Raw genomic sequence first — 15,093 nt, forward strand, 5'->3', positions numbered from 1 at the left:
TTCTCCCTCTCTTGTTTCTATTTATAATTGTATTTTATTTATTTTTTTGTATTCGATTTGTGATTGGATTTTATTTATTATAGTACCTATGCTTGTCTGTGACTGTAAACTACCCTCGAGATTTTGAAATGGGCTTGAAATGGAACGTATTATTATTAATACTGACACATTCATGAAATAAAAAAAACAGGAGGGTATAAACACAAACCAGTTGAAACGAATCTGTTTATTTCTTTTGAGCTACAGTTCACAATTTAGTTACTTTATTCACAGTTACCGGCGATTAAAAAAAAAACACATTTACAGTTAGAATTATTTAAAAGCACTTGAGTGTGTCAAGACGTTTAAAAAAAATGTTAAATCATGCACAAATATTCAAAAACATTTCCCATAAAGACAAACAGGCGCGAGACTTGGTTTTTTTTTAACCCCCCCCCCCCCCCACCCCCATCCAATGATGATCCATAAAGTGCTAAGAGCGAGACTTGCTGACCCAGTGGTACTTATCCACACGAGGCCCGGTGAAGGTAAACATGGCCCGGTAGGAATGAAAACCTTTGGGTCCCGCTGCCACTTGCTGTGGTGAGAAAAGAGGAAGAGGGACGAGAGGTAAGAAGGCGTCCCCGCTAAACGGCTTCCTTTTGGGCTGGGTGAGCCACGTCTGGGGGGCGCCCACAGCAAATTCGCTGAACTAAAAACAAACAAAAAAAAAAATACATGTGGACAATTCATATTCCAGGAATCCTTTCCAATAATAAAAAAAATAATAAATTTCATTTCCAAGCACCTTTCAAAACTCTCAAGGTCACTTTAGTCATAGGATAAGTTTTTTTTCCTGTGGGTGAGCAGCGGCAGGCACACGCGCCAGCGTTCATTCAACCCGGAAGTAACTCAAATAGATAGCAAGCTACCGAGCTCGCAAATAGAGCTAGCGAATAGATAGTTAACACCTAGCGAATAGATGACTAATACCTTGCGAATAGAGAGCTAATAGCCAGCTAGCTATATAGATAATATAAACAGTATCTAGCTAAATAGCCAGCTAGATAATAAGATAGCCAGCTAATCGATTTTCAAGACATCCTGAATGAGGTCAACTGAAGACGCATAGCTGGATTGCCGCCATCTGCTCAATTAATAATAATAATAATAATAATAATAATAATACTACTACTACTACTACTACTACTAATAATAATAATGATGACTGTAAGATGTCTAGCTGTTGGCTATTTGGCTATCTATATTCACTATTTATTTGCTATGCATTAGCTAGCTAGCTATTAGCTGTCTATCTTTGCTATCCATTAGCTAGCTAGCTATTAGCTGTCTAGCTGACTAAGCTGTCTAGCTGTTGCCAATCTATATTGGCTATTTATTTTCTATGCCTTAGCTAGCTAGCTCTTAGCCGTCTAGCTGACTGTAAGCTGTCTGGCTATCTTCGCTATTTATTTGCTATCCATTCGATAGCTATTAGCTGTCTAGCTGACTGTAAGCTGTCTAGCTGTTGGCTATTTGGCTATATATATATTCGCTATTTATTTTCTATGCATTAGCTAGCTAGCTATTAGCTGTCTGTAAGCGGTCTGGCTGGCTAGCGGTTGGCTGTCTATATTTGCCATTTATTTGCTATCCATTAGCTAGCTAGCTATTAGCTGTCTAGCTGGCTATATATATTATTTATACATCGACTTACCCGGTAGACGCTTTTGGGATTGCTAACCGTCGGGATGCTTTTGGGTTCGGCGCAGAGCGCAGCTGATGATGCACTACTGCTGCTGCTACTACTGCTAGCGCAAGCCTCTTCCTCCTCGTCATCATCCTCATCCGAACAACTCTTCAAGGGGACGTCCCGGCTGGCGCGCTCCACGGCGTCGTGGACTCGCCGGGAGAATTGAGCGTCGGGGCGCCGGCTGTCGTCCATCTTTGAAATGGAGAAGGGGGTGCCGTGTTCGCCGTACCTGCCGCATATATCTCTAGGTTCAATTTTTAATACGCAATAATAATAATAATACATTTCATTTGGAAGCGCATTTCAAAACGCTCAATGTCACTTTAGAGTCACAGGGTAAGTTTTTCTGCGGGTGAGCAGCGGCAGCCAAAAGCGCCAGCGTTCCCTCAACCCGGAAGTAACTCAAATAGATAGAAAGCGAGCTAGCTAGCTAATAGATCACCAATAGATAGCTAGCTAGATAGCTAATAGATTTCTATCTATTTGCTACCTAGCTATCTAGCTGCCGATCTAGCTAATAGCTATATAGCTATCTTGCTATCTATCTAGCAGCTATATAGATATATAGATAATATGAAATATATTAATATTAATAGATAGCCAGCTAGATAGCTAATAGATAGCAAATAATTTTTAACTCATTCACAGTGCCAGGGTTTTTGTCATTGTCACTCAAATTGCAGAACCTACAGAATAGTGAGTTTTGGGGTGACAAACATTCAATGCATCATAAAAAAACCTTAGATGCTTTTCTTTCATCAGAAAAAAAAGTTAATTCATAAATTATATGGGGCTGGAGTTATAGGAGCTTGAAATGGGGGCACATACATATTGATTAATATAGCGCTTTAACAGCTGAAGCTGTAACAAGGCGCTAACATGGAAAAAAGGCAAACAAATATTGCCAGAGGCCATGGCCAGCGCTTTATCAGCACCCAAACAAGAAAAAAAAAAAACAACACCCGAACAAATTCAGGAATGGCGCTTTACGTCATATTTTCAATTCCCGAATAAATTCATGAATGGCGGTGAAGCAACTTGTTGGAAAACAAAATGTCCGCCCACCTGCACGATACTTCGCCGGGGTCGACCCACACGGTGACCTCTTGAGGTAGGCCCAAGTCCTCATAGCGCACGGCGCTTTGATCGCACGCCTTCTGAAGCACCGGATCCTGTTGCTGGACCCGGTTCATTCGCAGACACCTAAAATGGGGGGGAAACTGTCTATTAGCTAGCTATCTGGCTATTAGCTATCTAGCTATCTATTAAATATCTCGCTAACTATCTATTAGCTATCTAGCAGCTTTCTATCTATTTGAGTTAGTCTGGGTTGAGTGAATGTTGGCACATGTGGCTGCCGCTGCTCACCCACAGAAAAAAGAACGGTGACTGTAAAGTGACCTTTACATACACCGAAACATATAAGCTATCTAGCAAGCTATGAGCAATATAGCCAGCTAGCTATTTGAGTCAGGAAACATTAGCGATCTAGTTAGCTATCTATCTATTAGTTATCTAGCATTCTATTAGCTAGCTAGCGTTCTATCTTTTTGAGTTACTTCCAGGCTGGCGCGTGTGGCTGCCACTGCTCACCCACAGCAAAACATATCCTGTGACTGTAAAGTGACCTTGAGCGTTTTGAAAGGCGCTTAGAAATCAAATGTATTATTATAAAAACAATTTTGACTTGTCGGCCATTTTGTAAAAGTCCCATTAGAGTCAAATGGAACTTTTACAAAATGGCCGACAATTCAAAAAGATTCATTTATGATGGTCTAATGATTACACCATCATAAACGAACCTTTAAGCAATTGTTATTTTAGCATTAGCCGGCTAGCTAACACCTGAATCCGACACTCGATTTCTCCTTTGCTCAAAATCAAAGACTTTCATTTATTTTAAGCTAACATAATGAACCAATATTCGCCCAAAATGGCGTCACGGAAGCTTCTACCTGTAAGCTTGCCCCTTGGTGGGCACGTCGGGGTGCCAATGATTCTTGTAGCTCTCAAACAAAGCGGAGGTGAGCGCGGCGGCGAAGCGTTCCCGTTCGTCGTTGTCCAGACGCCCGTAGCGTTTGACCACGCGGCCCACGAAAAAGACGGCGGCGGCAATTTCTTCCTTCATGGCCTCCTCGTTTCAAATCTTTTAGCACCTAAAACTGTTTCTCTGCTACAACATGGAGGTGGTTATTTAAAAGAACAAAAAAATACGTAGGGTGAGCCTACAAGGGGAAAAGAAAAAGAAAAGATGATTAAACACAAGTAGCACAGCTAGCTAGCAAACATATTTGCTGTTGGGAGTAAACAGAGAAGTCAGCTTTCGCTATCTAAATTCTTAACTAGACGGGCGTCGACCGACACCTGTCGACACTTGGAATTAATTGGCATGTGGGCGGAGCAAAGCGTATGATTGGTCTAATCGGAGGAAAGCTGCGACCGCCGTTTTGATTTGCAATTCGTCCATTTTGAAAAACGCTGATCAATTTCTTTACAAATAAATACATAAATAAAACATCCACCAGTCCATTTTTTAATATGTTTTATCCTCAAGAGTCTTGGGGGGGGGTGCTACAACCTCAGGTAGGAAACTGGAGTACCCGGAGAAAACCCACACAGACTTGGGGAGGACCTGCAGTCATCATACCAAATGAATATAATCAATACACAAATAATATGAACATTTATGCAATACCAAATAATTAAATCATTCAGAAATGTATTTGGTATGTATAATACTAAGCGCCTTTCAAAACTCTCAAGATCACTTTACAGTCACAGGATATTTTTTTTCGGCGGGGGAGAAGCGGCAACCACACGCGCCCGGAAGTAACTCAAATAGATAGAAAGCTAGCTAGCTAACAGAAAATGAGTCTCACTAAGGAATTAACTCTTTTTTTTAAGTGAGTCTGTTGTTAAAGCGCTCTATAAATCAATAGGTACTGTATTTTGTACATCTGCCCCCATTTCAAGCTCAGATAACTCCACACCCATATCATTTAGGAATTAACACTTTTTTTTCTGATGAAAGAAGACAGTCTAAGGTTTCTAACGCTGTATTGAATGTTTATGTCATCCTAAAACGCAATATTCTGTGTATTCTACAATTTGAGTGACAATGACAAAAACCCTGGCACTGGAGTGGACACATTTTTGCTCATTGTCGGGTAGTGAATGAGTTCAATACATAAATAATAATTCAAATTAACTTCTAAAGAATCATACTTTTATGATTCTTGAAAAAAAAAAGAAACTCAATGGATGCAATGTTTTTTTTTTATTATTTGGAGTGTACATGGACTGAAGCCATTTTTTTTTGGACACAAACAACAAATGAAAATAAACATCCAAAAACCACCAGCATAAAATATCACCACATTTCAACCACTTCCACCACCAAGAAAAAAATAAATAAACAACCAAGGCCAAAGTGCAATTTGTTGCATTGTTTTCCAAAAATGTAAAAAAAAACAACAACAAAAAAACATTTGTATGACCTACCGAATAGTTCGGTTCTTCGATTCAATACAACAAAAAGGCAAAAAAGGTGCTTAATGTCGATACAATCAAATATTTTAGAACACACTTCCCCCAAAAAAACATATTTTTGCCACTTTTTTTTGTAACATTGAAGGAATGAACGAGCGGCGGTGAAGTGATTTCAAAATAAGACGCGTCAACATTCAGCGGACAGAAATGTTGTCGAAATGTTCCACGGCAAAAAAATAATAAATAAATATAATTAAAAAAAACAGCAAAGTGGACCCACTCGTGGAAATAAATAAGCAGCAAATAATAAACATTAAATAAGAAGTCACACTTTGTGGCAAACAAGCTATGCGAAGCTCAGCTAGGCACCCAACAACAAAAAAAAAAAACAAAAAACTGCAAGGATTCATTTAAAAAGTGATCAATTTGCAATGTTTTGGAACCGGGGATTCGGACTCGCAACCACCCGACTGCTGCCAATAAAAAGTACGACAAAGCCAACAAATATCCTCTATCAAAATAAAAGCGTGATTCTTTTTGTCATGATCACTGGTTGAGATTGACGCTTACGTCGGTGAATTATTCTTATTTTTTTTCAGTCTTTAGAATCAATGAAACATCATGAACCAAGATGGCACCTTCCTATCCAGTGCTTGCAATGAAACTAATGAACGTTTTTTTGAGGTTCAAACTCACCTGGCGTGTCGGACGGAGGAAAGCGGGTTCTAGAATTCCCTCTGGCGCATTCTCTCCGTTCTGTCCGTTTTGTTTCCCGCTAAAGACTTGATAAAAGTAGCTGCCTGGTGTCTGTGCTCGCGACTGTGGTGAAAACAGAATCCGTTACCCATCAATAAAGTGTAAAAACCGACGGAAGAGCATTAGGACCAGGTGGATAATTTTTTTTTGGGAGATGGGGTATTATTATGAGGAAAAAAAAAAGTCACAAATTTGCTACATTTAAAGTCACAAATTTGCTCAATTCAAAGTCACAAATTTGCTAGATTTAAAGTCGCAAATTTGCTAAATTTAAAGTCGCAAATTTGCTCGATTCAAAGTCACAAATTTGCTATATTCAAACTTGCAAATTTGCTAGATTTAAAGTCACAAATTGACAAGAATCAAACTTGCAAATTTGCAAGTTTGAAAGTCACAAATTTGCGAGATTTAAAGTCACAAATTTGCTCGCAAATTTGTGACTTTAAATCGAGCAAATTTCAGAGTTTAAATCTAACAAATTTGCGAGTTTGAATCTAGCAAAGTTGCGAGATTGAATCAAGCAAATTTGTGACTTTAAATCTCACAAATTTGTGACTTTAAATCTCACAAATTTGTGACCTTAAATTTAGCAAATTTGTGATTTTAAATGTAGCAAATTTGCGAGTTTGAATCTAGCAAATTTGCGAGTTTGAATGTAGCAAATTTGTGACTTTAAATCTAACAAATTTGCGAGTTTGAATCAAACAAAATTGAGACTTTAAATCTAGCAAATTTGTGACTTTAAATGTAGCAAATTTGTGACTTTAGATTTAGCAAATTTGTGATTTTAAATGTAGCAAATTTGCGAGTTTGAATCTAGCAAATTTGCGAGTTTGAATGTAGCAAATTTGTGACTTTAAATCTAACAAATTTGCGAGTTTGAATCAAACAAAATTGAGACTTTAAATCTAGCAAATTTGTGACTTTAAATTTAGCAAATTTGTGACTTTAAATTTAGCAAATTTGTGATTTTAAATGTAGCAAATTTGCGAGTTTGAATCTAGCAAATTTGCGAGTTTGAATGTAGCAAATTTGTGACTTTAAATCTAACAAATTTGCGAGTTTGAATCTAGCAAATTTGCGAGTCCGAAACTAGCAAATTTGTGATTTTAAATCTAGCAAATTTGCGAGTTTGAATCAAAAAAAATTGAGACTTTAAATCTAGCATATTTGTGACTTTAAATTTAGCAAATTTGTGACTTTAAATCTAGCAAATTTGCGAGTTTGAAACTGCTTTTTTTTCTCAGAATAAGACCCCATCTCTAAAAAAATAGATATTACAACCTGGCCCTAATGCTCTTCCGTAACCCTCTCCCCAGCACCCAAAAATCTAAATAAAAATACAGGCGAGGTGTTGTCTGAGTGTGTGGCGAGGCTAGCTGATGAGTTGCTGGTAAAGGAGACCCCTGCTCCAACCTTACAACGGAAGCTTCTTCAACTGCTCGAAGGTGATGAAGAACTGAGCTGCGGGTAAAGGAAAACAATCAAATAAACACATTTTGTTTAAAAAAAAAATGAATGAGTTGCCGTGGCAACGCAAAGGATACGATAATATTCCAAGGTCCGAGTCGCAGCCAGTTGGGCCAAAATCCTTTGTAGAGCGCAAAGAAGCCCTCGTTCCTCCACGTCTGCATCACGCCGTCCAGGGTGCCTTTGTACATGGGCGCCCCCGACAGCACCCGCTGGTTCATCATGCGCGTGCGCACCACGTCCACCGGGTTGGAGGCCAGCGCCCCCGCCAGGCCGCACGCGAAACTTGAACTGCGTCGACCAATGAGAGAGCGGGAAGAAAAAAAAAAAACCTGTCGCGTGAAATTAATTGGAAGATTAAGTGGCAAAAGTAGAAACGCTTGTATAAAAACAAAGACTTTGGTTGACTTTAAAGTAGATAGCTAGCTAGCAAGCTAGCTAGATAGCTAGATGGATAGCTGGATAGCTAGCTGGATAATAATAATAATAATACATTTACTTTCTAAGCACCTTTCAAAACTCTCAGCTAGCAAGCTAGATAGCTAAATATCTAGCTGTATAGCTAGCTGTATAGCTATATGCATAGCTAGCTGGATAACTAACTGGATAGCAAGCTGGATAGCTAGATGTCTAGCTGATAGCAAGACAGCTAGCTGGATAGCTAGATCGCAAGCTGGATAGCTATATAGCTAGCTAGATAGCTAGCTGGATATGTAGATAGCTAGCTGCATAGCTAGCTGTAGGGCTAGCTGGATAGCTAGATATCCACCGGAATAGCTAGCTGGTTAGCTAGATAGCTAACTGGATAGCTAGCTGGATATCTGTCTATCGATCTCGCTAGATGGATTGACATCGATAGATAAATCCGCCAGAGGATAAAAAAAAATCAATTTTCAAATTTCAAAATCAATTTGCAGAAACGTTAAAAGAAAAAAAATCAATCTTCAACTTGCCACCCCCGAATTGTGCCAATCAAACAATCTCACATGAAGTGCGTCAAAATGGTGTCGCCCATGGCGCCCGATCGCAGGAGGTGTTTCTTTGTGATGTCGTAAACGGGAAGCTCCACGCCGACGACGATGGCGGCCCGCTGCGCGGTGGGAATGACGCCCTTAGGGGGACAATAAATCGATAAACGTGAACGGGGGGGGGGGAAGAAAACGGCGGCGATGGCGAAGTGTCGGATTCGCTCGCTCACTCACTCGCCACAGGCCTTTGGTGCCCTCCGTTTGGTAGATGTTGATGAAATTGGACATCATGCTACCTTGTAGCAGGCTGCCCTGCGCCTGCATTCGGATCTGCAAGCAAACAAGTCTCCATCTCAATACATTTCATAATAATCATAATCATAATACATTTCATTTCTAAGCGCTCTCAAGGTCACTTTCCAGTCACAGGATCAGTTTTTCTGTGGGTGAGCAGCGGCGGCCACACGCGCCAGCGTTCACTCAACCCCGAAGTAACTCAAATAGATAGAAAGCTAGCTAACTAGCTAATGGATAGCAAATAGTTAATAGATAGCCAGATAGTCAACAGCTAGCCAGCTCGACAGTTTACAGCCAGTAAGCTAGACAGCTAATAGCTAGCGAGCTAGCTAGCTAATGGATAGCAAATAAATAAGGGATAGCCAACAGCTAGCCAGCTTGCAGGAAGCTAGACAGCTAATAGCTAACTCATTCACGAATTTATTCGGGAATTGAAAATATAACATAAAGTCCAAAACTTGTCACCTTGAGGACATCCGTAGGATTGGCCAGAGAGGACGACAGGACGCCGGCGACCACTCCACAGAAGACGTTGATAACCATGGTTTCATCTGACATTGAAAAAAAAAAAAAAAAAACATGATTGGAAATAAATAGAAATCAAAAAATAAATCAAACAAGTATGGTGATGCGGACCTTCTGGGCGACTGACAAAAAGCCTCTTGAGGGAGTTGTAGGTTCCAATCTTGATGGTCCCGTATGACGCTTGTCTCAAGAGCGCAGGTGAGATCCTACAAGGAGGAGACATTTTTTTTAATACAGTTTACGAACGCTTTCGTTTACAAACTTTTTGCTTGACGAACATTCAATTCGGAGAATATAATCTTGGCATAGGAACTAGTTTTCGGGTAATACATGAAGCGTCACAATACCTGGCGGACTCGTTTTACACACCCACTTTCTTTCAGTGCAGTCAGTGCAGACGTGGTTTGTTATCGAGTAGATACTTTTGTTCTTTTGGGACCGGAAAAGACCCCACTACAGGCTCATGTTAAATTACGGTTGAGCAGAAGATGATCATTGAAAAACACCAACGAGGTGTGCGTTTGTGTGATTTAGCGTCCCAGCACAAGTATGCTAAGTCAACCATTGCTACGTGTGGTAAAGGGTGTTTCTGTGTTGTCTAAGCAACGGTCTCAAGCAATACAAGAGGTTGAAAAACTTCTGTTGATTTTGATTAACGAAAATCAGCTAGCAGGGGACAGTCCTAATGGTACGTGACTCTCCTTCCAAACAGTAACTCCCTCCTTCCCTACCTCCTCCTCTCACTCCATTCCATCAAGCCATCAATGACCATCACAAAGGTAAATAAAACAACTTGATTATACAGTACAGTTTATTTCTTTAATTACAATACAACAGCACATTTATGATACGTAAAATAAGGTATATTTTGTGTAGTTTTAATGCTTATTTAGTTGAAAAGTATGTTTTATGGGAACGGATTATTCTCATTTTTAATGGTTTCATATGGGAAATAAATGTTTGGCAGACAAACTTTTCACCTCACACACACTTTCTGGGAACCAATTAAGTTCGTAAGCTGAGGTATCGCTGTATATCAAACATATCTATTGTTTATTACCCTGAGTAGAGCGCTCGGATGCCCTCTTCTTTGCCGATCCTGAACAAGGCGTGGAACATGCCTTTGTAGCGCACCTCCGTGTACTGGGACTGACCTTGCACCTGGAGCCGCGTTTTTGTCAAATCGATGGGGAACGTGCCTAAAAAAAAATGTTATCATAAATAATTGGAATGAGGTGAGAATGAAGTAGTTACGTGACGGCATACCAAAAAAATGTATGTTTGATATACAAAATAAATACAGAGAATTTTTCAAAATAAAATCTTGAAAAAAAATACAGTAAGTTTTGCCTAAGTCATCCATTCATCCGCTTTCTGAGCCACTTTATCTTCACAACCGTTAGCGCATCACCTACCGAATTCTGCGACAATCGAGGCCATCCCGCCGTAGATGAACGGTTTCCAGTTCAGGTTGGCCATCTCCGCCGTGGGAGCTCCAGCGGCCGCGGCGATAGCTGCGGCAGCCTCCGCCTGCTGCAGCCCGGCCAGGAACAAAAGCAAGCCGCCCAGGCACAAGTCCACGCAACAGCGCTGTGACAGCAGGCGAACAAGAGCGGGGGAAAACATGATGCTAGCGAGAACAGCGGGGGCTGCCTCGTCAGCATCAGCACCAGAAAGCACATTGCGGCCGGAAACGGGGGCGAGGTGACGTCACGTCATACACGTCACGGCTATTTGCTGCGAGCCACGTCAATCAATCGCGTAACCGATTCTATTCCAACGACGGTAAAAATAACAAGCAGTCACTTGATATATATATATATATTTAAAAAGGCCCAACGAAGGCAAAAACAGTTTAAATTAAGACACATCGCTATAAATGTATACATATATCAAGTACAGTACTCCCTGTAAAAAAAAAAAAAAAAAGAAACGAGACGTCACCCAAACCGGCTGGGTAACTGCTATGGGCTGTCAGCCATGTCAATCAAATATTTACGCGATTCGATTGGACAAACGGCGCTAAGATGTCACACTCACTTAGAATACCTTTGTCAAGTCGTTGAATTGACAACGCCTGGAAATATTCATGCGACTGTGCACATATAATATTGAAATATATTCCGATACAATACAAATACTACGACCAGAAAGACACGTCGTCATGCTGGCTATTGCGTTGTAATTGGTCGAAATCCGCTGTCAGTCAAACGCTCCGAGATTCCATTGGTAGAGGACGAAACGTCCTGAACGATTCGTCGACTGGAACACGAATTGAAGTTCTTTATGAAGTCACGTTATCCGAAAAACAAACCCACCGAATGAATATTAAATTTTAACTTTTAACATTTCTTTCAGGTCGCTGGAATTTTACTGCAATATTTGAGGAGTAGTTTTTAACTCCGTCGTACTGAGTTAGCTCTTGTCGGCTAGCACTTTCTGGGGATTACTAGCTTGTTAGATCACTTCCAAATAAAATATATTTACATACCTGACCGGAGTCGATAAAATCCACAAACTACTACAAAGACAGCTTTTCCAATTGTCAGGCCTCGCGCATGGTTTACTCTGATAGTGGTGAGGGAGAAGAAAAAACTTGTTAGCCGTCTCGCTCCGCTCGTCTTGTACTCGGCTAATGTCAATGAAACAGAAAAGCGACAGAACCCGGATTTCCGGGGTAAACTTTCAAAGTAAGACGCCTCACTCGTCCGAAGCAAGGTCATGAGAGTATCGAAGTGAATTTATGTAAATAGTAATAATAATAAATTTAATTAACATTTACAAGCGCCTAGTTAGTTGTCATTCGAAGACTCACAACAATTGGCTGATTTTACGAGATTAGTTTAACGCGAGCGACGTGTGGGGTGAAATACAATGGTGGTTTCAAAATAAAGGTTTGGCGAACAGGGGCTGCAACCAAACAATAAATAATAATAATAATACGTTTCATTTATTAGCGCCTTTTAAAACTCTCATGGTCACTTTCAGTCGCAGGATAAGTTTTTCCGTAGGTGAGCAGCAGCAGCCACACGCGCCAACCCGGAAGTAACAGAAATAGATAGATAAATATTGTAAATAAAACTCACACGTGATGAACTTCACTTTTTAATGTAATTGGTTTCACCTTATACTTATAACGTGATAAAAAATTTAGCGTTAATCCAAAAATACAGCCTTGTTCTAATTAGTGTATACATACGCTATCTAGCTAGCTATCTTTTAGTTATATAGCTATCTGGGTGGCTAGCTATCTACTAGGTGGCTATATATCTATCTATCTGTTGGCTATCTATTAGCTATCTAGTAGTTGGCTAGCTAGCTTTCTATCTATTTACTTCCGGGTTGAGTGAACACTGGCGCGTGTGGCTGCCGCTGCTCACGCACAGAAAACCTATCCTGTGACTGTAAAGTGACATTGAGAGTTTTGAAAGGCGCTTATAAATGAAATGTATTATTATATACCAGAAACATTTTGAATCCTGATTTTATTTCCACCATTTTGGAGGCGGGATCACAACCCTATCATGGAAATCCTTTAACATTCGGCCCTTTCATGCGCGGTTGTGAAAAAACATCATTAGCCATATCTGTTTGTGTGTGAAGCTGAGTGGAAAATGTCCGGTAATGGCAAATGTCTCTCCGGAGGGCGGGTGGGAGTAAAGTGGGTCCGCCAGGTTGTACGTTAACTCGAGCTGCTGTTGCGGGGATGTCTGAAAAAGCTTCATTTAATCAAGTCGCCGGCTGCTCGATGGCGGTAGTCGCTCACGCAGCCTGTGTCCAGATTGCGAGAGGACTACAACGAGCATGACTGCGGCGACGGGTGACGGATTGAGGCCACGGGTGACGGGTTTCATCCTGAGCGTGGCCTCCTGCCTCATCGTGGGGACCAATCTTCTGGTGGCCGCGGCCCTCCTGCGCCTCCTGACTAAAAAATGCAGTCAGAGCTGGTGCTTCGTCCTCAACCTCGCCCTAGCTGACATCCTGGTGGGCTTGGCCATCACCGGTCTGGCCACGGAGGACTTTGGTACCAACGTCACCTCCACGGACTACCACCATCACCACCAACACTTTTACCGTCAAGGCGGCGGGAATTTGACCAATCCGGCTCCGGGAAAAAGTCGCTGTTTGATGCGGATGGCCTTCGTGATGTCACCCTGCACGGCGTCCATTTTGTCCATGTTTCTGATCTCGCTGGATCGCTACGCCGCCATCAAGGTGCCTCTGAGGTACACCAGGTTTTCCGGAAAGGGGACGGCGGCTGGTTCCTTGGTGGCTCTTTGGGCTTGTTCGGCTATTGTGGGATTCTTACCAGGTAAAGTCACTCTGTCAGATCTGCAGACTTTTTCAAAGAGGTTTTTATTAGCAGTAAGAAGGAAGATCTAAAACCCCTTTTTGGTCTGCATGTGGATTGCCTTAGACCAGTGGTTCTTAATCTTGTTGGAGGCACCGAACTCCACCAGTTTCATATGCTCATTCACCGAACCCTTCTTCTGTGGTGGATGATCCACCAAACCCCTGAGACCGACTCGCCGAACCCCTAGGGTTCGATCGAACCCAAGTTAAGAACCACTGACTTAGACTATTCTTTGGTCCTGGGAGACTGTGATTCCCAGGATCTTGAAGGTCTCGACGGTTGACAGAGGGCAGTTGGATAGTGTGAGGGGCAGTTGTGGTGACAAATGGATGTTTAGCAGCATTTGTATTGATTTATTTCTGAATCCAATCAGACCAATCTGACTACTTCCGTCTCGTCCACAGTAATGGTCCGCCAGCTGCAGACAGACGGCTACGCTGGCCTATGCGCCTTCTTCTCCGTCATTTACCCGACGGGGATCATCGTCCTGTTCAGCGTCTGCTTCTTCCCCGTGCTCTCGGTCTTTGTCTACATCTACATGGACATCCTAAAGATCGCCTGCGGCCACCAGCGACAAATCTTCCAGATCAGCCAGGCGGGCTCCCGGACCACCGCCCGCCACCGAGACTCTTCCCAGTGGCCCCAAGCGAGGAATCGGTACTGGAGCCACGTCAAGGCCCTGAGGACTGTGGCTTTACTGGTGGGCTGCTTCCTGACTCTGTGGTGCCCATTCTTTGTGGTGAGCATCGTGCAGCTTCTGTGTAGAAGCTGCCGGCTCATCACGGTGTTGGAAAACCATCTGTGGCTGTTGGGCATGTCCAACTCGCTGATCAATCCACTGGTCTACGCCTGTTGGCAGAGGGAGGTGAGGACGCAGATCGCTGATATGTTTGGCTGCCTGGCTGGAAGGGGGTCGGTTTCTGGACCGGTCTTAGGGGTTGGAGAACTTCAGTCGCAAGCGCAGACCTGAACTGGTGGGTGAACTGTCCAATTCTGGCTAAACTGAAACTTCCTGTGTTATAAGACCAAAGCGGAATGAAGGAGTAAGACTCTGAAGACCCTTCAAGGCTTTGAAAACTCTTCAAACCCAGAACCCTTTTACTCCGAGTCCGATTTACTCACCTCTTATCTCATTGGTTCACTACCAACGATTGCCTGTGCGTTTCAAAGTACATCCTAGTGGTACATTCCGTGCTCTGTTTCTACCTGACCTACTGTAAGAGCGTCGTGGCTGCAGATAATAAACCCAAGCGAGCGTCCGATGGTTTATCTCAAGGTTTTTCTCCTGCCTACTTGATTATTTAGTCATGGAAACGTCCTGGTTTGCTCCACTCTCCAATAAATCTGCCACCAGGCCTGGCGGATGGGGCTCAGCTTGGATCCATATTGACTTAAAGTGTGACTGCAGGCTGCAGTGTCCATGTAACCTAATCAGGCAAGGCAGGTAATAAGACCTAATTCTGTGTTACTCGCCATTTCAGAGAGGTCATGTAAGTACGGGG

The 15,093-nt window shown here is 42.1% G+C and overlaps 3 protein-coding genes across 4 annotated transcripts; 1 reads left to right on the plus strand and 2 right to left on the minus strand.

The window, feature by feature from the left end:
- Nucleotides 1-463: 463 nt before the first annotated feature.
- On the minus strand, nucleotides 464-4,863 carry btg4 (BTG anti-proliferation factor 4). Its single transcript, XM_089017749.1, has 4 exons — nucleotides 3,688-4,863; nucleotides 2,798-2,935; nucleotides 1,697-1,961; nucleotides 464-691 (listed from the first exon to the last, which is right to left on the minus strand). The coding sequence occupies exons 1-4, from the start codon at nucleotides 3,858-3,860 to the stop codon at nucleotides 473-475; spliced, it is 795 nt and encodes a 264-aa protein (XP_088873875.1). The 5' UTR covers nucleotides 3,861-4,863; the 3' UTR covers nucleotides 464-472.
- Nucleotides 4,864-4,994: 131 nt separating this feature from the next.
- slc25a14 (solute carrier family 25 member 14) lies at nucleotides 4,995-11,892 on the minus strand. Of its 2 annotated transcripts, XM_089017748.1 has the most exons (9): nucleotides 11,729-11,892; nucleotides 10,653-10,827; nucleotides 10,298-10,436; nucleotides 9,349-9,443; nucleotides 9,178-9,263; nucleotides 8,650-8,745; nucleotides 8,434-8,558; nucleotides 7,525-7,738; nucleotides 4,995-7,436 (listed from the first exon to the last, which is right to left on the minus strand). In XM_089017748.1, exons 2-9 carry the CDS (start codon nucleotides 10,714-10,716, stop codon nucleotides 7,395-7,397), a joined length of 861 nt encoding a protein of 286 aa, XP_088873874.1. In that variant the 5' UTR covers nucleotides 10,717-10,827; nucleotides 11,729-11,892; the 3' UTR covers nucleotides 4,995-7,394. The 2 variants fall into 2 exon arrangements, with proteins under 2 accessions (XP_088873874.1, XP_088873873.1); XM_089017747.1 differs by lacking the exon at nucleotides 11,729-11,892 and having other exon boundaries at nucleotides 10,653-10,878.
- Nucleotides 11,893-12,887: 995 nt separating this feature from the next.
- LOC148886829 (glucose-dependent insulinotropic receptor) lies at nucleotides 12,888-15,049 on the plus strand. The gene is made up of 2 exons (XM_089017406.1): nucleotides 12,888-13,549; nucleotides 13,996-15,049. The coding sequence occupies exons 1-2, from the start codon at nucleotides 13,042-13,044 to the stop codon at nucleotides 14,559-14,561; spliced, it is 1,074 nt and encodes a 357-aa protein (XP_088873532.1). The 5' UTR covers nucleotides 12,888-13,041; the 3' UTR covers nucleotides 14,562-15,049.
- The last annotated feature ends 44 nt before the right edge of the window (nucleotides 15,050-15,093 follow it).

This window comes from Hippocampus bargibanti, linkage group LG16, assembly GCF_051943395.1.
Source record: "Hippocampus bargibanti isolate YZ-2025 linkage group LG16, ASM5194339v1, whole genome shotgun sequence".
Taxonomy (NCBI): Eukaryota; Metazoa; Chordata; class Actinopteri; order Syngnathiformes; family Syngnathidae; genus Hippocampus; species Hippocampus bargibanti.